The sequence below is a fragment of the Pelophylax lessonae genome (genome assembly GCF_965119305.1).
Source record: "Pelophylax lessonae genome assembly, chromosome: 3".
Classification (NCBI taxonomy): Eukaryota; Metazoa; Chordata; class Amphibia; order Anura; family Ranidae; genus Pelophylax; species Pelophylax lessonae.
In genome coordinates, this window is record NC_138770.1 from 589208255 (window position 1) to 589232509 (window position 24255).

At 41.2% G+C, this 24255-nt stretch overlaps 1 protein-coding gene across 1 annotated transcript; it reads right to left on the reverse strand.

Moving 5' to 3' along the window:
- Positions 1–2559: 2559 nt before the first annotated feature.
- On the reverse strand, positions 2560–24255 carry OTOR (otoraplin). The gene is made up of 4 exons (XM_082249379.1): positions 24091–24255; positions 20002–20144; positions 18830–18940; positions 2560–2690 (listed from the first exon to the last, which is right to left on the reverse strand). The coding sequence occupies exons 1-4, from the start codon at positions 24212–24214 to the stop codon at positions 2667–2669; spliced, it is 402 nt and encodes a 133-aa protein (XP_082105505.1). The 5' UTR covers positions 24215–24255; the 3' UTR covers positions 2560–2666.

Sequence of the window (24255 nt, forward strand, 5' to 3'; positions counted from 1 at the left end):
CCACAGTGTCTGCAGACATTAAAAGAAAAAAAAGTTAATGTCCTAAAATATCAGCAGATATCGGCCGATACCGATACTCGATGACCAAAATATCGATCACTACTGTAAAGGGTCTAAATATTTACTAACCATGGTTCGTAACTGATGTAAAACAAGTCTTTACAAGGTCTTCATATTGTGGGAGGTCAAAGCCACTGGTCTATACTCCTTGGATCCACAAGGATGTGGTATCTTTGACACAGGGACTAGACAGGACGTCTTCCACAACACAGGAACCTTTCCTAGATTTAGACATTGAAGGACACTCCCCAGCTGGTCTGCACATGCCCTAAGCACCCTGGGGTTAACTCCATAAGGGCCTGCTGAATTTCCTGCCTTAAGTCTCTTCAACTGTCTACTCACCTGATCAGCTGTAAAAGACATTGATGCACTTTTCTGTATGCCAGAGCTAAGGGCACATGGATTTCAGGAAGTAAATGTTACATGAATCATCTGCCCTTACTGAAGATGGCCACAGCCAGAAATGCAAGGGGGTGTTTTTCAAAGTGATTTCCCAGCAAACTAAAACAAGGAGACATGGATGGATGGATTGGTGAATTTTGCTTTTAAATATGAAAAATGAATTAAATACCATTTTTTTTTTGTTTTGTTTTTTTGTTTTTTTTTTTTGTGGTGCTCAGATGCAGTGTAGTTCAACTTTAAGTCAACTAGGTTAATGTTCCCTATGTAAACAGAGATCCCCCAAAAGGAGTGTATACTCCTGATATAAAAACAGTTCTCTCCTGTTTCACTTTTCCATGAAAAGGTCTGTAATTAGTAATTAGAACATTTAAATGTTGAAGTATCTGTATACCAATACCTGTTCACTAGGCTCACTATGTTCTATGTTCTATGTTCTATGGTGAGCTGTTGAAAGTTGTCTATTAAATAAATACGTAGCACAATTAATATTAAAATACATTTTTATGTGCAATATTTATTTTTCACATGCATATAGAAATTATAGGAATATAAAAAGCATGTCATGTACAGTATATAAAGCAGGATAGAAGAGATATCCCATAAATCAATGAACTTAAACAATATACTGAAAACATTTACTGAGTGCAATTAAAGGGTGTCTCCATTTGTTTCCAAGGGTACTATACTCCATATGAACTCCACTGGTGTTATGCATGAAAGATAAGGTAGGTTTGTAAATGACAGCTATGCCTCCATTACTGGCATTCAGAGTTCTATAGGTTTCTATCCAGCCCCCCTGCCAAATCTGATCTGTACAGAGAAAATTCTTGCCGGACACGCAGAGCAGGCTAAGCAGAAGGGAAAAAAGGTAAAGGGCTTGGATCATTGGATCTGAGAAATAGGAGCACAACAGATGATACCCACCAGGGTGACTGAGACCCACAGGCCTGGCACATACTGTAAATCATAGTTGCTCATATTGTCCATGACCAAACTTTATTGAGTCCAGTGGAACTAAAATGTAGGCACCACCGCTAGCTGTGACAGTACTGTGGTATAAAGTTGGAGCATGTACACACTTTACTAAGGGCTTACACCAGCTTACAAATACTTTTAGAAACATTAGAACCTTGCCATTGCTGAATTTCCAGTCTCAGCATTTTCAGAACATATTGATTTACTGAAAAGCAAAAGTATGGATAGAGATGTGTGATTCCTTGGGGGGGGGGGATGGGTGGGGGGTGGTGTGGGAGGGGTTTGACCTGTTGTCACTGTTTATGTTTGTTGCCCTGCGTGGCATTGTCTTGTCTGTTTTCTTGTGCAAAAATTCAATAAAAACAAATTTTCAAAAAAAAAGAGATGTGTGATTCCTGTAAAGAAAACTCATGGTGAGATAAATATGCAGGCTGCCATCAAAGACACATTATGGCAGAATAGGGCTCCCCATCTCTTCGATTGACATTTATAAACACTGCAGTAGGCACAGAGAAGCTGCCCCATTTGCATTATCTGTATGGGCATGGCCCACCCTATCAGACATACCACCTACAAGTGCATTCTTTTTTGTAATTTGACAGGAAGGTGCACAGATTGGATCAATTGTGCTTTCCACCTGGTTTATTGCAGAAGCATGAAGATTGCAGTTGAGCTCTCTGGACATCCATTGGGCCTTAGTCATCCTAGATTGCACAGCGCATGATCCAGCTCTGGCTGTCATTGGTGATCTGATCTCATTTTTATAAAAGTAAATTGCCTGGCTGTATCTGTCTTCAATACTTTCTGAATTGCTGACATGGAACAGATCAAGAGTTGGCTTTCCATGCTAGACCAGAACCTTGGGATGTACTGCAGCCAGGCAACTAGCATTTTCAGAATGAGGGCTCAGTCTTTGTATTTCTCTGGTGCATGTTTCCTGTACCATGTATCAGAGTGGTCGGGGTTGAAACTTCCTCCTTAAAGATCCATTTGCCTAGAACTATTTTCTAACCTGACTAACTTTCTCAGATCTTGATCACCAGTAGCCCGATGGATGTCTATACTCTCCATATGATAGTTGTTAACCAGTATAAAATATAAATCAAAGTGAAACATGAAGTAAAAAATAGTTAGTTCTCCTCTAAATGCATGCAATAGAATTGTTGAACATATTTGCAGAGAATTCCTTTAGAAACCTCTCAATCCTTTTCTCACACTACCTCTTCCTTTTAATCGCAGTAGAAATCAACAGCCTGGAAGAGAAAAGAAAAAAAATTATTGTATTTGACGCATGAACAAGTCCTTGGCTGGCTTTTGTAAGTTTGTATTTCTCACGTGTATACATCATAGGGAGAACTGGTGCCCCCCCCAGTTTACGCTATTCACATTGTAAAGCTATAATATAAAGTGGGGAAAATAATTATTTGATCCCCTGCAGATTTTTTAAGTTTGCCCACTTACAAAGAAATGAATGGTCTATAAATTAAAATGATAGAGACAGAATATTATATATAAAAAAACATGATACAAATTGAGTTGCAGTTCAGTGAGTAAAATAAATATTTAATCCCCAAACAAAACTTGACTTAGTACTTGGTGGAAAAACCTTTGTTGGCAAGCACAGAGGTAAGACGTTTCTTGTGGTCAGTGACCAGGTTTGCACACATCTCCGGAGGGATTTTGGTCCACTCTTCTTTACAGATCTTCTCTAAATCCTTAAGGTTTCTTGGCTGTCGCTTGGCAACTAAAAGTTTCAGCTCCCTCCTTACATTTTCTATAGGATTAGGGTCTGGAGACTGGCTGGGCCACTCCATGACCTTAATGTACAACTTCTTCCTGGGGGTATGTTTTGGGTCATTGTCTTGCTAAAAGACCCATCTTTAGTGTTCTGGCTGAGGGAAAAATGTTCTCATTCAAGATGTTACAATACATGGCCCCATCCATTGGCCCCTCAATGTGGCAAAGTCAGTCTGTACCTTTAGCAGAGAAACAGCCCCCAAGCATAATGTTTCCATCTCCGTGCTTGACTGTAGGAAATGGTCTTTTTAGGGTCATAGTCTGCAATTTTCTTCCTTCAAACACAGCAAGTACCCCTCCTCAAGAACGTGCAAATACAGTCATGCCAGTGCACATCTAAATGATTCAGAGAAGGATTGGGAGTAAGTATTATGGTCAGATGAGACCAAAGCTTTTTGGCATTAACTCGACTCACCTTGTGTGGAGGAAGAAAAATGATAACTATGACCCTAAGAACACCATCCCTACAGTCAAGCCTTGATGTGAAAACATGATGCATCGGGGCTGTTTCTCTGTTAAAGGTAAAGGCTGTCTTTTCTGCATTGAGGGGCCAATGGACGGCGCCGTGTATTGTAAAATCTTGGATGAGATGAGATGAGAACCTTCTTTCCTCACCCAGAACACTCAAGATGGGTTGTGGATGGGTCTTCTAGTGTGACAATGACCCAAAACATACCGCCAAGGCAACAGACCTTAATCCCATTGATAATTTATGGAGGGTGTTGAAACTTCGAGTTGCCAGGAGACAGCCAAGAAACCTTAAGGATTTAGAGAAGATCTGTAAAGAAGAGTGGACCAAAATCCCTCCTGAGATGTGTGCAAACCTGGTCACTAACTACAAGAAACATCTTACCTCTGTCCTTGCCAACAATGGTTTCTCCACCAAGTACTAAGTCATGTTTTGCTTGGGGATCAAATACCTATTTTACTCACTGAACTGAAACTTAATTTATAGCACTTGTTTTATGTGCTTTTTCTGGATTTTTGGTTAATATTCTGTATCTATCATTTAAAATACACCTATGATAAAAATGATAGACCCTTCATTTCTGTGTAAGTGGGCAAATCCACAAAAACTGCAGGGAATCAAATAATTATTTTCCCCACTGTATGTCCCACTGTCAGTGCCTTATTCATAGGTGTGTGCAGCCTATTGCAATAGGGTGTGCACCCCAAAGCTTAAACACACGGTACTGATCACCCACTGTGTTCATTCAGAAAGGGAGAGGGCCGGTAAATTTTATATACTCATTCCAAAACATCCCCCTGTGTGTGCCCACAGCAGCAGCCAGTGGGAGTGAAGAGTGAAGAGGAGGGAAGCTGGCAGCATTGTGGGGGGGGGCGGGGCAGTAGGGGGAATCTGCTCTGCACAGGGTGATTAGGGTGTGCCTGGGCACACCTGGCACACCCTGTGCGCACGCCTATGGCCTTATTATGGCAGGAAGTTTTAACACAAGGATGTGAAACCTATGAAGCCAACTGAGGCACTCACAGGGACACGATGGGGCATAGCATTGGGGTCACACACTCCATACCCAGTGCATAGGCTGGCTCCCATTGTCCTAGCAATCAAGTTTCCTGTATGGCCAAAGGCATCCTAGCAACAAATTAAAAATTGGTGTACTTGCGTGCTGCTATGTTTTGCTATTGAGTGCTATAAAAACTAAAAACATACAAAGCAGATGGCTCACCCCTATACACACTCTATAAAAGTGTATCAATGTGCAAAATTATAGCCAAAAGTGGTGCCGCGCTCCCAAATACAAATGTGCTAGTACCCTTTTAAATCTGTTTGCATAGCAATTTTCTGAATCAGCATATCATATCAAACCATGTATAACATTAACAAAACAAACAATGCATCAGTCCATAAAGTGTCCTTTGGTATAAATTTGCTTGCATATGCTCAATCTTTCATAAAAAACAAGCTTGTGTTCACATATCCAAATGACTGTTTCCTTAATTAGTGCTCACCACTATGTGCTCAAATCATCCACATAAATTAGTAATAATTGCCTCATCCGATGTGCCCTAACCTGGGGGATAAAACCAACCAAAGGTCTATATATGCTTTTGTCCCTCTTTGGGGATCTGTTTTATGCTGTTTCACTCCTTTGGTGGCAATCTTGAGTTCAGAATCCTCTTTCTCTTACACTTATCTCCATACACCCAAATCATAAAGAGAGAAAGCTGGACATAGTGCTTTATCTTTTAAAACAATTGTTTTATTAAACACTAAATATAAAAGCACTCACATTTTCCTGGTGCTTAGAGTGCACCAAACTGTAAAAAGCATTCAGTCCTCAGTGCGGGTATAAGACAATCAGACTGTATTACAATGGTATGCTAACAATGTGGGCCTCAGCGTGATGAGAGATTGGCCCCTCCCCTACGCGTTACGCCACAGGGTCACGTGGCTTCCTCAGGCAAATACTGACTTTGTATCTAAAAAATCATATTCCCAAGGAGCCCATGTTCATTTATAAGAAAATCCTGACACTAAGAAATAAACTAGTGAAAAATGTCATAAACCCCCAGAAAGAAAAGGTTTTTCCATTTTTAATGGTAAAGGTTTTTATGCATTTGGAAGGAGCTATAGCTGCAGCAGAATAGTTGGAAATATGAGGCAATATACCATTAGCGATTTTATCTCATGTGACACCCAAGGGGTGGTGTATGCAATCAAATGTCCATGTAATTTATTATATATAAAAAGAACAAAAAGGACACTGAAAGATAGAATGAAAGAACACGTGTACAACCTACATAAGGGATGTGTAAAACACAACCTTTCTAATAATTTCCATAAGGTTCATAACAAAAGTACGAAGGGCTTGCAATTTTGGGACATAGAGACAAACACCTATAAGTCCACTAGCAGTGGTAATTATAAAGTGAACCTATGCGCTCAGGAGAATAATGTAGATACAATAAATGAAATGCTGCTACTTGTACAAAGACATATAAAATATGAAATTTCATAAATTTGCTACAATGATAAACATATTACAAAACTTCAGTAGTGCAAAAAACGAATAAGGAAAATAAAATCCCCATACACCTCTGATAGAGATGCATGCAATCAATAATTAATACACCCCACCACTCATCTGCTGTTACTTAAAATGTAAATCAATAAAAGTACATAAACGTCCAAAACGCTGTCCAATTGAGGAGCACTAGTGTCTTTACAGGATTACCAACTCACTCTGCCACCACTGTGCAGAAATATTAGGCAAAGGGGGGACTCCCCAGATATCCTTGCCTACCCACTCACATGGATAAGGCACCACTATGCTTCACTGTAGGTATAATATTGGCCATGAGATGAGCAGTGCCTGGTTTTCTCCAGACATGACACTTGCCATGCAGGCCAAAGAGTTCAATCTTTGTTTCATCAGACCAGAAAATTGTGTTTCTTATGGTGTGAGAGTCCTTTAGGGGCCTTTTGGCAAACTCCAGACAGGCTGTCATGGGCCTTTTACTAAGGAGTGGCTTCCGTCTGGCCACTCTACCATATAGGCCTGATTGGTGGTGTGCTGCAGAGATGGTTGTTCTTCTGGAAGGTTCCCCTCTCTTCACAGAGAAATGCTGGAGCTCTGTCAGAGTGACCATCAGGTTTTTGGTCACCTCCTTGACTAAGGCTTTTCTCCCCCGATCACTCAGTTTTGGCGGTTCCAAACTTCTTCCATTTACAGATGATGGGGGCCACTGTGCTCATTGGGACCTTCAATGTTACAGAAATTTTGTGGACCCTTCTCCAGATCTGTGCCTTGATACAATCCTGTCTCAGAGGTATACAGACAATACCTTGGACTGCATCGCATGGTTTGTGCTCTGACATGCACTGTTAACTGTGGTATCTTATATAGACCAGGGTATGCCTTTCCAAATCATGTCCACTCAACTGAATTTACCACAGGTGTACTCCCATCACGTTGTAGAACCATCTCAAGTGCAATTTTGAGTGTCATGGCAAAGGCTGTGAATACTTATGTACAGGGGTTTTTTTTTCATTTTTTATTTTAATAAATTTGCAAAGATTTCAAACAAACTTTCACATTGCCATTATGGGGTATTTTTTGTTGAATTTTGAGGGAGAAAATTAATTTAATCAATTTTGGAATAAGGCTGTAACATAACAAAATGTGGAAAAAGTGAAGTGCTGTGAATACTTTCCGGTTGCACTGTGTATCCCTCTGAGGAAGCCACCCTGTGGCGTAACGCGTAGGGGAGGGGCCAATCTGTCCTCACGCTCAGGCGCGCATTTTGAGCATACCATGGTAATACTGTCTGATAATCTTATACCCACACTATGAGGACTAAATGCTTTTTACAGTTTGGTGCACTCTAAGCACCAGTAAAATGGGAGTGTTTTTATATTTAGTGTTTAATAAAACACTTGTTTTAAAAGATAAAGCACTATGTCCAGCTTTCTCTCTTTATGATTTGAGCGCATGGAGATAAGTGTAAGAGAAGGAGGATTCTGAACTCAAAATTTCCACCAAAGGAGTGAAACAGCATAAAACAGATCTCCAGAGAGGGACAAAAGCATATATAGACCTTTGGTTGGTTTTATCCCCCAGGTGAGGACACATCGGATGAGGGGATTATTACTGATCTATGTGGATAATAGGAGCACATAGTGGTGAGCACTAATTAAGGAAGCAGTCGTTTGGATATGTGAACACAAGCCTGTTTTTTTATGAAAGATTGAGCATTTGCAAGCAAATTCATACCAAAGGACACTTTATGGACTGATGCATTGTTTGTTTTGTTATGTTAATGTTATATATGGTTTAATATGATATGCTGATTCTGAAAATTGCTATGCAAATAGATTTAAAGGGATACTAGCACATTAGTATTTGGGAGTGCGGCACCACTTTTAAATATAATCCTATATTACCAATGTTGATATATGGCAAGGGCCCTAATGCCCTAGCAGCTGACAAGGAGGGAAGTGGAGTAGCAAAAATGGCTCAGGCAGCATCCGCTCCCAGCAAAGACCTGCTTCTATATACACTGCTCAAAAAAATGAAAGGAACACTTTTTAATCAGAGTATAGCATCAAGTCAATTAAACTCCTGGAATATTGATCTGGTCAGTTAAGTAGCAGAGGGGGTTGTTAATCAGTTTCAGCTGCTTTGGTGTTAATGAAATTAACAACAGGTGCACTAGATGGGCAACAATGAGACAACCTCCAAAATAGGAATGGTTTTACAGGTGGAGGCCAAAGGCATTTTTTCCCTACTCATCTTTTCTGACTGTTTTTCACTAGTTTTTCATTTGGCTAAGGTCAATAACACTACTGGTAGCATGAGGCGATACCTGGACCCTATAGAGGTTGCACAGGCAGTGCAAATCCTCCACGATGGCACATCAATACGAGCCATTCCCAGTAGGTTTGCTGTGTCTCCCAGCATAGTCTTAAGAGCATAGATTAGATTCCAGGAGACAGGCAGCTACTCTGGTAGAGCTGGATAGGGCCATAGAAGGTCCTGAACCCATCAGCAGGACCAGTATCTTCTCTTTCGTGCAATGATGAACAGGATGAGCACAGCCAGAGCCCTACAAAATTACCTCCAGCAGGCCACTGGTGTGAATATCTCTGACCAAACAATCAGGAACAGACTTCATTAAGGTGGTCTGAGTGCCCAACGTCCTCTAGTGGGCCCTGTGCTCACTGCCCGGCATTGTGGAGCTTGATTTGCATTTGCCATTGAACACCAGAATTGGCAGGTCTGCCACTCTCATTATACTGCCTATAACATCGTTCAGCGTGACTGGATTGGTGTTGGGTCAGTGATGGTCTGGGGAGGCATATCCATGGAGGGACGCAGAGACCTCTACAGGCTAGACAATGGCACCCTGACTGCCATTAGGTATCAGGATGACATATTTGGACCCATTGTCAGACCCTACCCTGGTGCAGTGGGTCCTGGGTTCCTCCTGGTGCACGACAATGCCCGGCCTCATGTGGTGAAAGTATGCAGCTAGTTCCTGGAGGATGAAGGAATCGATACCATCAAATGGCCCCCACGTTTGCCTGACCTAAATCCAATAGAACACCTGTAGGACATTATGTTTCAGTCCATCCGATGCCGCCAGGTTGCACCTCAGTTTGCTCCATAGCTCAGTGATGCCCTGGTCCAGATCTGGGAGGAAATACCCCAGGACACCATTCGTTGTCTCATTAGGCGCATGCCCGACATTGTCAGGCATGCATACAAGCATGTGGGGGCCATACAAACTACTGAGTACCATTTTGAGTTGCTGCAATGAAATTTCAGCAAAATGGACTAGCCTGCTGTATCATTTTTTTACTTTGGTTTTCTGGGTGTCATTGAATTCAGCCCTCTGTAGGTTAATCATTTTAATTTCCATCAAACATTGTGACATTCCTTTTGTTCCTAACACGTTACCCAGTCCATATCAGTATAGATATCCAGTATGATATTTTTCCCCATTGAGATCTAAAGTGATTTCAAAGTATTCCTTTAATTTTTTTGAGCAGTGTATTTGTAAAAGTATGCAACTGAATCCTCTGTTTTAATTTAAAAATAGGAACACCGGGGAATTTTAGCATATTACTGTCCACTCAAAAGTAACAAAAAGCCTAGGAATCATTCTAGGCAATCCCTTAAACTCCAATCCCAGTTTGCCTCTTCTTAGGGGAAACGTGTCGGGCAGGAGAAGCCGCGCCGTCACCTCTCGAGGACAACACTGCAGGCGGCCGCGATCATCGGTATTCCTACAAGCTATTTCTATCCTAAGGACTGTAAGTGTTCATTTTAAGTTTAATAAACTGTTCTATTGGGGTAATACACTTTTGGCTTATCCTTTCTTTTTGTGGAGCATAACATCTAGCGCCTGTGAAGCTTTCTTTATGGAGCAGCATTTGTTTTTATGAAAGAGTCCCTATGACACCTCCTATGTGGATAGTAACAGTTTCACACAACCATCCATCCCTGTGGTCCTTCTATGGGAATATCATTCCAAGACTTCTTATACTGATTGCTGGTAAGAGGCAAATTCATTTGTTAAAACGTGGTGTCACACTTTGTGTGGGGATGACACGGTAGCTCGTGGACCTTTTTTCCAGTGATCTGATGTACCGTAGTTTTATATGCTACTTTTCTATGGAAAGTCAGTAAGGGGCCATCTTATTGCAGTGTTGGGGTCACAATTATGTCACATGGGATGATTGGAAACTTTTGAGAAAGGACATTCACAATATCCGGAGCACCTCAGTGAAGATTCACGTGTTATACTGTATATAATCTATTTTTGGACTCATTCACGTTACATATTGTATTACATTATAGTGCATGTCATCACTCTCCAGCACTGAGGAATTGCACATATATTTTTTTACACTTATTCTTAGTTTGTTTTGTCTTTATTATTCATTGGATGTGTTCACTTCCATGTTATTCATTTTGAGCGCACTAGTTTTATTTCAGTTTTTCAATCCCTTAACCTACAGCAGCTGCGGCAAAAATTAGTTTTGTTTTACACTAAGCAGTGTTGCCACCCAATCCCTGAAAATATATGGAGGAAAAAAGAAACATTTAATAAAGATAAATGTTTTACAATTAGGGAGAAGAGAAGCAAAGCTGTAATGGGCCCCCATGAAAGATTTTTCTTTTCTCTTTCAACAAGATAACGAAAACTAGCTGAGCAGAGACTGCCCAGGCAGCCACCTATCAGTTGCTTCAAGGCAGTGTAGACGCAGCTCCAAGACTCCTGGAAATTTGAAAGTGAGAGAATTCTAAGGGCTGGGTTCAATCGCAACAGGTGGGACTGTGTAGGGTTTTTGGCTTGCTAAATGTGTGATGATGGCCAAATACACTATGTTGTCAAAAGTATTGGGACACCTGCCTTTACTCGCCCATGAACTTTAATGGCATCCTAGTCTTAGCCCGTAGGGTTTAATGCTGAGTTGACCCAACCTTTGCAGCTATAACAGCTTCAACTCTTCTGTTATATTACAGTGCCCCCTTTACATCACAGCCCCCCCCCTTTACATTACAGCGCCCCTTTTACAGTGCAGTGCCCTTTATATCACATTGTCCCCTTTACATCACAGCCCCTCTTTACATTAAAGTGCCCCCTTTACAGTGCATTCCCCTTTATATCACAGTGCTCCCTTTGCAGAGCAGTCCTCATTACATTAATGTGGGGGGCAGTGATGTGAAGGGGAACCAAGGACACTGTGAGACTGCTTTAAAGGGGGAACTGTGATGTAAATGGGGACTGTGGTCACTGATATAAAGGGGGGACTGTGTTGAAAAGAGGGGTTGCGGAGTGAAGGGGGCTGAGGAAAGATTTTGTGAATATCCAATCCCCGACCTGTCCACCAAAACCACCGTCCTCTGCCAGCCCGCCCCCCCCCCCTGTCTCTGGCTGCCATGAAACCGGGTCCTAGTGCCAAGATATTTGGGGACCGCTGCTGTAGACAATGGATAAAAGTATATAGTTTTTTTCGCATGCCATCCGTAACTCATTGGGAAGTTTTCTCTTTTCTTTGTGTCCTGTGGAAACAGGCAGAAGCAAGTGTAGAAATGCCCTTTTAGACAGTGAAGAGTAGGAAATATTTTTAACCTCTAACAGTTGTTTGCTGTCTGTTTCCAGTTGGAGGAGATTTCTCTTAATTTCTTTTCCCAGGAAGTTAGAAAAAAACCTCTACAAAGGAAATCTAAAGGCTATTTCCCCCTTAGTATATCTAAACCCAAAAACGGAAAATGGTATCGATTGCTTAACGCAATTTTACTTTCCTGATGCCAATCCATGGCAGCATAGCTTTGATAAAGCACCACCTCTAACCACCCCCTCAAGACCAGTGAATGGCAGAAAAGAAAGATGGTTAATGCCCTGATATTCTCTGTAATAAACGGCATACCAAGGGACGGGTTTGTATGCTGCCATGGATTGGTGCCAGGATAAGAAAATTATGGTAAGTAATTAATACAATTTTCCATTTTCCTGTCGCCAACATGGCATCATACCTCTGATAAATAACTAGCTGACAGGATGTGTAGATGCCAAAACAGAAACATTTTTTTGTAAGGAGGAAACAGAGGCTCTGATAAATTTCCTCCCGAAATCCATTATACATTAGATACCTGGATCGACTTTGAAATGCCTCAGAATGGTACGATGCAATGATCAAGAGGCGGCCCTGCAAATTTCCTCCATGGAGACCTTGGAATAAGCCACCCAGAAAGCTGTGACAGACCCTGTTAAATGTGCCATCACCACTGTTGGCAGATCTACACCTACAGCCCCGTTTGCGCTGTGGATAAGCTTCACAATCCATCCAGTTAAAGTTCTAGAAATAGCCTTTTTCTCCTGTTTTTGCCACTTGGTATGACAAACAACTTTCCCGAAGCCCAAAATGAAGCTGTGGTCGAGAGGTATTCCCTCAATGTTCAGGAACATCAAGTTCATGTAGGACACCCACGTGTGACTCTGGGAAATTAGGCAAGGGCCAAGATTCTGATAGGTGGCCTTTGGAACAAACTGCTCCACTGGACGAAGCTTCACCCTGTGTGGGCAGAAGGTAACATGGCTTTCTGAAGCTACAGGGGCCTAAAGTTCTGACACCCCCCTCCCTGCCACAAGAACAAATCTGCATTATATCCCACAGCAAACACTGCTCTATGGGAGCAAAGGTTGTTTTGAGAGAAAGTCCAGTAGTAGACAGATCCTATTGCGGAAAGGTTCCCTTCCTGGGTGGATATATCTTTAGCACAGCTCTGAGGAAATGTACTACTAGAAGGTCTTCCACCCACTTGCGCTTAGTTATAGATGAGATGGCCGCCACCTGTACAGGCTCAGACCCAGGTCTAGTCTGGACTGTAGGAAGTCTATCAGATGTGAAACAGACGAAGACATAAGATCTTTGAATATATGTTACTAGTGGAGGGCTTTCTGGACTTTTGAAAAGTAGCGATTAATTGTGGAGAACATCCTAGGAACATCCTACATTATCCAATAACTTCTTCAGTAGGGGTAACGTAACGCGTATAGGGGGTGAGCCTGCTGTCGGATGCCATTTCGCTTTGTGTACCGTAAGAGAGCGGACTGTCTGTTAAGGTTCGCACGGCTGGATGTGCCAGCTAATGTGAGTGTTCTTGTTTACACATTGTTTCATTAAATTGATACACAGAGAGCACTAGATGTTTCCCTTTCTTTTCATATATACATGGGATTCATCTGAGGATCGTTAAGTATTTGAAGACCTGCTGATCATCATCCTTAGGATTATATCCCTTTCAGGGGACTGCTTATTCTGACCCACTGGTAACACAGGGGTCAGAACATGAAATGAGCAGCCATCTTTCAGTGGGTGGAGGTGTGCACAATAGAAGATTCACTTTCAAGGCACTGACACTTCCTCCACTTTGGATTTGCATTTTTGCACGAGTTGATTTGTACTTTTTTAGGATTTTATTTTTGATGTGACTTTTTTATATCACGATTATGGACATTTATATTTATATTTAATGGGAGTTGTTTCACCAATGAAATTTCACTTAGATTTGTAATTTAAGTATTTAATATATTCATTATTTTAATGGTGCAGCACTTTTTTGATTACACATTTGAATAGTGTATGCAGTGGAAACACACTTGGTGTCAGCAACTTCTTTTTTTAATCCACTTGTTATTGATTTTAGTTTTATTGTTTGCACTTTTATTTGTGCACTTATTCAATTTTCACGTATCAGTTGTTTACTAGATTGCACTGATTTTATATCTTTCTACATTCTCACTTCAAAAGCCTAGACACTCTGACTTTTAAAATGACTTCAAGGTCTTTTGGATCTGTGATTTTAGGAAAGTTGACTGGGTTCCTCTCCAGCTTTTCTTAGTGACCCTAACCTGTCAAAAAGTTCTTGGCTCTCACGATCTTGATTACTGAAACATGGTCTGACAGGACCATGTATGTCTCAATCTCCTGCCCTGGGAAAGGATCCCATACTTCCCTCCTGTTACTCCTGAGATTGTTGTCTCTAGTTTGTTTCCAAAGAGGGACTTCCCATCAAAGGGAATCTTACACCAACTTTGTCTCGATGATACATCCATAGTCAATGCATTCAACCAGAGGGCTCTCTTAGCCATCACGGAAAGGAGCATAGCTCTCACTAAACAACTAATGGTGTCCATGGCTGCTTTGTCTATGAAGTCCACAAACATTTATAGTTCCTGTAGGGCCAGGATAATAGCCTCTCATTAGCATTAGCCACATAGGTTAACACAACCGCAGGTTAACATACTGCTCCCACTAACTGGTAAACCTTTCTGAGGTCCAGATAGATCCTCTACTCCATGATGTCCTTGAAAGCGGCTGAATCTTCTATTAGGAGGGTGACATTCTTAGTCAATTATGTCAGCAGTGGTGTAAAAATTTCTTTCTGTCTTTTCCATCCTTGTGCAGACAATACTTTCTTCCAGAAATAGAAAATAGAACTGCCATTTCTGAACGAAAAGGGAAGTAGTTCTTGGTCTTTTTTGGAACATCCCAACCCAAACATTCTCCCAACCAATCATCTGCTTTGCTGTGGCAAGATAGGGCTGCACTAGGTAAAAGCAGAACCCTCATTGCCCAACATCCTCTCACTCCCATCTAGAGCGCCCCATGGGGTGACAGCCCCAAAGATATTGTGTTAGTAAAAGAGGAGCACGAGGATGGCTCTGGTCCTCTTGTGGGACACTCCAGGCAGTCTGCGGAAGTCCTGCTTGGGAATGCCGCTGCAGGCATTCTTCTCCTTTATTCACTGGCATCTCAGACAGACAGCTCCTACTGCCTAATTTGCTTGGCATGAGAGTTGATCTTCTGATTCAGCAAGCCGTTTACCTGGTCGTGGGGATGCTCTGGTGAAAAGGACGAGTGTCCTCTTTCCCTTGATCAATGTCTGGGAGACTCTGAGGAGGGACAGTCATCATCTGGATGAGCATATCGCATGATGATCTCTTAGATCTCTTTTAGCATGACCAGGCAGAGCTGAAAGCAGAAAAAGGAGCCTGTCAGATATACTCTTTTTTATGTCAGTCCAACTTACCTGACTGCAGGTCCCTTGACTATTATGCAAGTGAGGGTCTTGTAATGGTGGTAACTGGCTCATGGCTTCTGAGTACAGGGAGGTCAGCCTATGGTTATTATAGGCTTTGCCTATGACAGAGGACAGGTGACAGGAACATAACACTGTGCCCAACTGACATGTGTGGAAAAAAAAAATCACAACAAAATAACCAAGAAATTGACCACTCCATACTTGAAACCTCCCAGAAACTTTAGGCTTTAGGCAGATTTTGTTCCTAGTGATAAAATATAACAATGCCCCTAGACCAACAAAAGGGCTTCTGGACTATTTAGCACATTTAGCAGCCCGAGATATAGAATTGCGTCTGGGAGAGGCTGAACCCAGGGAAAAACTGCTCTGAGGCAGAGGTAGGAACATTGTTGTTTATCTTCACTGGTACATGAGGTATGAGGAAAAAAATAAGAATACTGGCGGTGTTAACTTCTTTCTTTTATGCTATTTACTGGTCCTGAGGGAGTGGTTAGAGGCAGAGCTCTATCAAGGGTATGCTGCCATGTTGGCACCAAGAAAGAAGTCTTTTAATATACTGCAATTTACTGATCTTTATTTGCTGCAATCTTCTCCTTTAATCCAAATGACAAAGTAGGGTAAACCTCCCTAACCTAACCTGTCTGGGACAAATTGAGAGGGTAAACCTCCCTAACCTAACCTGTCTGGGCCTTTGACCAATCTTATCCCTCACCACTCAGATCAAAAACCAAATCAAACATTTTGGGTTAGCTACACTTTAAAGTAGAACTAGACTTTTTTTTTGGATAGAGTTAGGGAGGGTTTTCTCCATCTGTGTCCCATTGTGGAGATTTCCCTTCACTTTCTATCCCATAGTCAAACAGGAAGTAAGAGGAAATCCCTGAAAATTGGACCCCCAGGTCAACAGAAGTAGTGTCCCCATTTCCCCTCTATTACTTTTCAGGGGACAACCAAAAATTTCTGATTTTCTTTTACTTTCACTTTTAATGAAGATGGTAAACAGGATAAATAAAGATGGTGAAAACAGGAGCACAAACAGCAATAAAAACTGACAGGTGTTCTAGTCCCTCTGCACTCTGTCCAAAACTAAAAAAAAGTTTTGTCTTTAGTTATACTTTAAGTTCTCTTTATTAAATATCGACTCAACAGATTGTTTGTCCTAGCACCATTTTGATCAATTCAGTTCAAAGGAAACATTAACTGTGTAATTTATGGTCGATCAAACCAATTTATTGAAGCACAAAATGATCCTTTACCCTGCTACAAACAAAAGCTTGAGATTCACTTTTGCAATTATGGGCAATGATATTGATCTAGAAAAGTCTTCCTTTGATATGAATTGAACAGTCAGTTTCAACATTCAATCAATTACGGTAAATGATCAGACAAAAAAAAAAATTGACGTCTGTATGAACAACATTACAATGAAATGCAATCAACAGATGCAGTGGAGTAGAGAAAAAAGGGTCCGGATAAACATTTATTTTTAAATCAATTAGACACAAAACATAAAGTCACAAAGTAAAACTTTTTCACTTGAACTGTTAGACTATGTGTGTAATAGATAAATGTAAAAGATGTCAAAATGTAATAAATTAGCAAAAATATGTAGAAAATAGTGGGATTTTTGTACTGTTACTGTACAGGTTGCAGCACGCAGGTAGGTAAGAAAATGATGAAGGCATAAATCTCATGCAACCGTTGTGTTTGTGTAAATAGTTCTTCAGTAAAGATAAAAATTCCTTGGGGAACAGTAGAGGAAGACATAATACGTTATTATACAAGGGTTCAATAATCTGAAGTAATGCTGCCAAATGTTGCTTCACTTCCAGACGTGTAAATAAAAATGCTCAAATAACTGTTCTTTTTGCTGGTATTTAGTCTGGTGAATCATACACAACTACAGTTTACTATTTAAAACAGCCTTTGTCAGCCAGGGTTCCTCTAGAACAGGCTTCACTCTATGGCGGACCAAGGTCTGGATCCGGACCAAAGTGTTGTCCTATCTGGACCGCCGTGGTCCTGCCATTTAGGAGCTTGCTTTTCCCCCAAGCTTTAGCCACTGTTATTTTCAGCAGAGTGAACAGCGACAGGCTATACAGTTCTGAACAGTGGGCAGGGGCTGGAGCTGTAGTAGTTAATTTTTTAAGTTAACCAGCAGGTGATTGGTTTCTAGGACACAGGGGGTTCCTAGCAACCAATCATCAGTTTGTTGAGAAGAATAGTTCATTCTGACCGCTCCCACTCCCACCTGCCATTCAGAACCATTTAGTCTGCCACTCGCCACTGCTAAGAATGACAGCAGCCGAAGCTTGGGGGAAAAGCTGGATCCTACTCGCAGCTCAGAACAGTACCATCCCACTGCTCTCTTTTGGGTTAGTAGAAGAGTAAAGGGGCAGAGGAGATTGCTGTGATGGCAGTGATGTGAAGGGGAGTACAGAGGACACCGCTGTGGGGGGGGGGGCGTGGTAATGTGAAGGGGGGGCAGAGGACATCGCTATGGCGAGGTAATGGGAAGGGGGGCAGAGGACACTGCTGTAGGGAGGAGTAATGTGAATTGGGGGAAGAGTACACCACTGTGGGAGGGTAATGTGAAGGGGGACAAAGGACACATCTGTCGGAGGGTAATGTGAAGGGGGGACAGAGGACACTGGTGTGGGAGGGGGGTAATGTGAAGGGGAGGACATGGGACACCACTGTATGAGGGTAATGTGAAGGGAGGACAGTGGACACTTCCCTGGGAGGGGGAGTAATGTGAAGGAGAGGACATGGGACACCGCTGTAGGGGGAGGGGTAATGTGAAGGGTGGACAAAGGATACCATTGTGGGGGGTGGGGTTATGTGAAGGGGAGGACAGAGGACATCCCTGTGGGGGGTAATGTGAAGGGGGGAACAGAGGACATTGCTGTGAGGGGGCATAATGTGAAGGGCAGACAGAGGACACCGCTTTGGGAGGGGGAGTTATGTGAAGGGGGGACAGAGGACACCATTGTGGGGTGGGGTAATGTGAAGTGGGGGAAAGAGTGCACTTCTGTAGGGGTTATGTGAAAGGGACAGAGGACATCGTTGTGGGGAAATAGGGGAGGGTGACATGAACATTCAATTTCTTAATGGGGACACTGGTTCTGGTGACCCTGGTGACAAAAAAGGATTCCTTAACTTTGGAGAGATTTCCTCTCCCTTCCTGTTTTAGCTATGGGACAGGAAGCGAAGGGAAATCTCATCAAAGGGATACAGAAAAACAGATTGCAAAAAGAAAACTTGATAGGGGTTATACCTATCCCTCACTATCCAAAATGAAAGAAAACGTTTTGCCTTTAGTAATGCTTTTAAGAAGAGAGCAGGTCATTTTACCTGCTGTACACCATTGGTTTTACCTCGCCTGCTAATAAAATAGTACAGGTTTATTTTAAACAATACATTTCCTGCATTCTACAAATGTTAACCAAATAGAAGCGTTTTGCCTGGATTTCTTTAATGCAGTTCTCATTTAAGGTATCTTTCGCACTTACTGTGGTGGGTAATTCTTGAAGTTCATCCTTGTAGACACTGAACTCAGTGACAAGGCTGCTGGGAAAATAACCAACAAGTCCCTGCTGATCCCTGTACTGGTCACTATAAACCTGTCAGTGAGAAGGAGAATTAGTACAAGGCACCTCCAGTTTGCACAGGCTCATACTAGTACAGAACAACAAAGCTGTCACATCCACTCTACAGACACTTGTTTTTCTCAGCATTCTTACACATGAATAGTCAAACAGATCTCAAAAATTGTGTTTCTAGCCGAGCAGATGGACCACATGGGGCACCAATAAGCGGTAAATCACACCTCCGCCTTCAAGATCATTAATCGTGCACTGCAGAGGTATTTTTTTCTAACGTACATGTTTCATGTATTATAGAATCTCATTAGAGAAACTTCAGCTGCTGCATCAGTTCAGATCTCCAAACAGTGAGATAACTTCAATACCTGAATATGAAATCACTACTTAATCAGACTAAGTTGTGAAGGCCTGGACAGAAACACATTTAGATTAATGATATTTACAGCCTACAGGCATTAATGATTTGCAGGGTCTTTACACACTGGGCCTTTAATCGTGCTTTACTTGTGACTGTACTGCCTGTTGTTTGCTGCAGGTGAACAAAAAATAAAAGAATAACTGCAAAATATGTATGCTGCTAGGCGTGTATGGGGTTGTGCAGCACTGTAACATCCGGAAGGGGGATGTATACCCCCCAACTTTATAACAAACAAGAAAAGGTCACAACATCAGTGGTTGGGCCTACAAGTGGCAGAACCCTTGGACATTTGGGCAGGCAGCAACCCATTCCCTTCTGTGGTTGACCACTTGACCAACAGGCACAAAATTATTTCTATGGTGGACAGCTTGGCCCATCAGCCATCCATTTATGCATAAAAGATTCAAATTAGCACAAGAATTTATAGAATAATACAAGTTTTTAAGGTTTTTTTGTAATATGTTAAACACTTCTGTAACAAAGTGGCTAATCCTGGGAAAATAATTTACAGTAATTATGTCTAGAATTCTACTTGCAGATAATTGAATGTTGACTGCTGAATATGAAAAATTGTACCAAAGAAGTCTTAAATAACACAACATTAGCCATATATAAATACAATATAATATAAAAATTAATAATATATTAAATAAGAGCTTACACTTCCGGACCAGAATTCACCCGCGTCATCGTCTTCCTTCACTAACTTGGTGTAGATGTAGACCAGCTCTCCTTTCTTAATGTTGACAAATCTGCAGTCTGGGGCATTGTAATCATCTTCAGCTTTACCAAGTGATATAGCATCTGAGGAATGATCAGGACAGAACACTCAGCATGTTCCAGTAGAGACAGCATCACCTTACACAGGCCAAGAGCTTGTCTTTAACCTTCCTAGCGGTATTCCCGAGGGTGGCTTGGGGTTACATTTCAGTGCCAAAAGTGGTAACCCCGAGCCACACTCAGGGTACCGCCAGAAGCATTGCTGGATCCTGGTAGAGGGGTTACGTAAATAGTTGGTTTATGTAAATAGTTATGTGAAAAGGGGTTATGTAAATAGTTGGTTTGGGCTGCTCATTCTTAAGAATTACATGTAAAATAATTGTACCGCTTTCAGAACCTAAAATCGGAAAGAATCATACCTCCAGGGAGGTTAAGTTGGTAATCCTGATGCTTCTTATGTTTAAAGAAACGTTTGATCAGTACAAATTAAATGTTCCTATTATGGTAAACCAATATAAACTCATATAGTGACAATATGTTTCCCAGTGCTTCATAAACTAGCTGAAGAAGCCAAATTTGACATCACTTTAGCCTCTTGTAATCCACTGTACAGCAGAATTAAGCCTGGGAGTGGAAAGGGCAGGACTAATGAAGTGTGCTCCATGGAAATGTCTAGACAAGAAACATGCTTATTTATAACATCATCAGCCTTTTAAATTCTTTCTCTGTTCAATCACAGGCTGGGGCTGGGGAGAGGACAGCAGGACAGCGGGACAGCAGGACTGGATTGAGTTTCATCTCAGGGGAAGCAATAGTAAATAGCACAACTAGTGAAAGCTATCCAACCTCACTAGTAGAGCATTTCCTTACCAGATAAGGCATCTCCTGGTGTTCATAGACCTACAGCAACCTACAGACAACCTACAGACATCAGATGGTGGTTAGGCTTATAGGCACAATCCAAACAGGGTCGAAAATTATAGATCTGACTGTAACAAGCTGGATAGAGCAAGCATTTGTAAAGCTAATAAACTGTATTTAGCTTAGTTTTAGAGAAGGTAGGAAAGGGTTTAAATCCCTAAATGTTTACAGGTAAGCTCTACAAAGTGAGAGGAGTTCATCTCTTAAACAGTCACCAAAACAAGTGTCTCAATTGGAAGACTTCCCCTCACATCTTGTTCTCGTGACAAATCCAAAATTTTAGATGTCCCATAATTCCCTGTTTCAGTGACAATGAATTACTAGGACAAATAAGGAAGGTGATTAACCTTAGCTAGGACGCAATAAAAGCCCAACAGGGAATTTGATGCCTCCCTTCCCTATCCAAAACTAAAAACATGCATTTTAACAATGTTTCTCAATTTAGCTGAGATAAGGTAGATTTGGATTGATCATAGATCCTTCTTCAACTCCAAAGAAAGAGAATGTGGTCATTCCCGATAAGACTGACACACCCCTGCTCACCCCTGCTCACATATTTTGTCTACTAGTATAGAGAATCACACTTTAGATATTTGTTGCTTCATGAACTCCTAAATTCTCTATCTGTCACAGGCAATCTTGGATCTGGAAAAAATATTTGATGTATACAGTATCTCACAAAAGTGAGTACACCCCTCACATTTTTGTAAATATTTTATTATATCTTTTCATGTGACAACACGAAAGAAAGAACAAAAGTGAGTACACTCCTAAGTGAAAATGTCCAAATTGGGCCTAATTAGCCATTTTCCCTCCCCAGTGTCATGTGACTCATTAGTGTTACAAGGTCTCAGAGGTGAATGGGGAGCAGGTGTGTTAAATTTGGTTTTATCGCTCTCTTATACTGGTCACTGGAAATTCAACATGGCACCTCATGGCAAAGAACTGAATAAAAAAAGTTGTTGCTCTACATAAAGATGGCCTAGGCTATAAGAAGATTGCCAAGATTCTGAAACTGAGCTGCAGCACGGTGGCCAAGACCATGCAGTGGTTTAACAGGACAGGTTCCATTCAGAACAGGCCTTTATATTTCCCCCAGCCATCCCAGCAGGTGGTTCGTGATGGGGAATGGTATAAATATTTGGGGAAGCCATGTTCTGGTTCTCTTGGTTCAGGCTGAGGCCTGGGAAGTTGGGGCCCAGCATGTGCTGTGAGGACAGCCTTACCCAACCATTGTAGGAGCTTCACCAGCTTGAGAAGCTGCAGTCCCGGAAGGCATGGCTGTTTATCTAGATTGATGTCCACTAGGGCCCCAGCTGTGGCAGAGCTAAGGGGCCTACACCTGCAATTACAGATACACCCTAGAGACTTCACACTGAAGGCTAAAACCTCAATAGAAGGCAACGGAAGGCTAATTTGGTGGCTTCCATTGTAAATGTTGGTGAATATAAGATCCACTATTGCTGTATGGGGTATACATCTCACAGTGCCCCTGATCTGGCCATTCCTTCCAGTCTCAGAGGTCGGAAACACTATTCATTGGACAATGAAGTTAGTGCCCTCTTTTCATTGGAACTAGAATTGATCTGAGTATCCAATGACCTATACCCCTCCCCAGTTACAAGTCTATTTAGCATTAAAGACTCAAAATACATCCCCTAGGTTATTGGGTTATTGTGTATGGAACCGCTGCTGCATGTGTGCTGCCATGATTGGAAAAGAACCTTGTTCCTCATCATTGTTTATGCTGCTGCTACCAGGAAGAAAATATGCAATGACTGCGCTTATACTACATTCAATCATCCTCAACCAGTAGCTCTTACGGGGGTACTGCTACATATACAGTGAATCCAGGGGGCTGGGAGGAATCGAGAAGTCTGTTGGGAGCAAGCAGAGGTACTGCTGACAAGAGCCAGGTGGCTCTGTATGTTTTTTAATTATGTGTGCTAAATGAAGTTGAAACCCCTTTGTGGGAATCCTGGATGGACTCACTGACTGCACAGAATGAGCATCTACCAGTGAGCTAAACACTCCCAATATCACAATGTATATATATATATATATATATATATATATATATATATATATATATATATATATATATATATATATATATATATATATATTGTATATATAAAGATACCAGACCTGGAGATGGTCATTTATCACCTATACAGATGTAAGGATCTGCATCAAACTTCCATGTTGCACAGGGGCCATAAATGCAGATATACAAAATCCCATACACATCTATAGTGACCCTGAATTAACCACATTGACTATCTTCATTATTTAAAAAAGTGGAAAGGATGAGGAGAGAGGAAAAATGAAAAATTGGAGGTGATCACTTGTAGAATGTCTACCATATACACAAGTTAAAAACAGTAACAACTCAGCTACAGGTTGGTGTCCTGTGTGATCACTTGCTAAGACTGCGATAACCTAAAATACCACAACATACCAATTTTTTTAAACGTGATATAAAAAATGAAAACAGTAATTTTAAGAATAAAAAACAAAATGTTTGTTTTATTGCTAGTCATTTTTGACCAAATTAAAATCACAGTTCTCTCACCTAACCCATACCTTTGTATCACCAATTGTTATTATAAAATTGATGTTCAAACTCTCTGTATGTTATTATTTTTTCTAAATAAAAATCATTATGAAAAAAAAGCACAGTTCAAACAGCATAACTTAACCCATAATGTCTTGACCTCCTGAAAGCTCAATTTCCATTGGTTGCCAAAGCTTTCTACAGTGTGCTGCTATTTGCACTGTATTGTTATATAACTCGGTAAGGTGTTATAAACTCAATATATAATATGAAACTTTGATACAGCGTTAATTAATCTTTAGTAAATCCAGCTTGTTTTGTATAATATTTAGTGCTTACTAAACTTCAGACTTGTACATGATTTAATCTTCCAAACAAGAGTACCCCGGGTACCTCTGAGAACTACCTCGAGGTTACAATACCACTGATCGAAACCCCAAAAATGTGTATTAAAACAAAAATAATTCTGCAACTTAGTAGATTTAAATTAACAAAATAAATATATTAAGAGATAAAGAGGAAAACAAATATTTGCTTTTTTGGCAAACTTACAAATACATTCATCATCGGCGCAGAGCTTCTTATCTGACAACTTCTGCATAAAAGCCCCATTGGCCTTTTGATGGATAAATCCCAGACATAAGACTATGACCGCAACATAAAAAGTCTTAGCCATTTTCCCCAGAGTTTCCTCCCAGGAGCTCGGTCAGTGTCTTC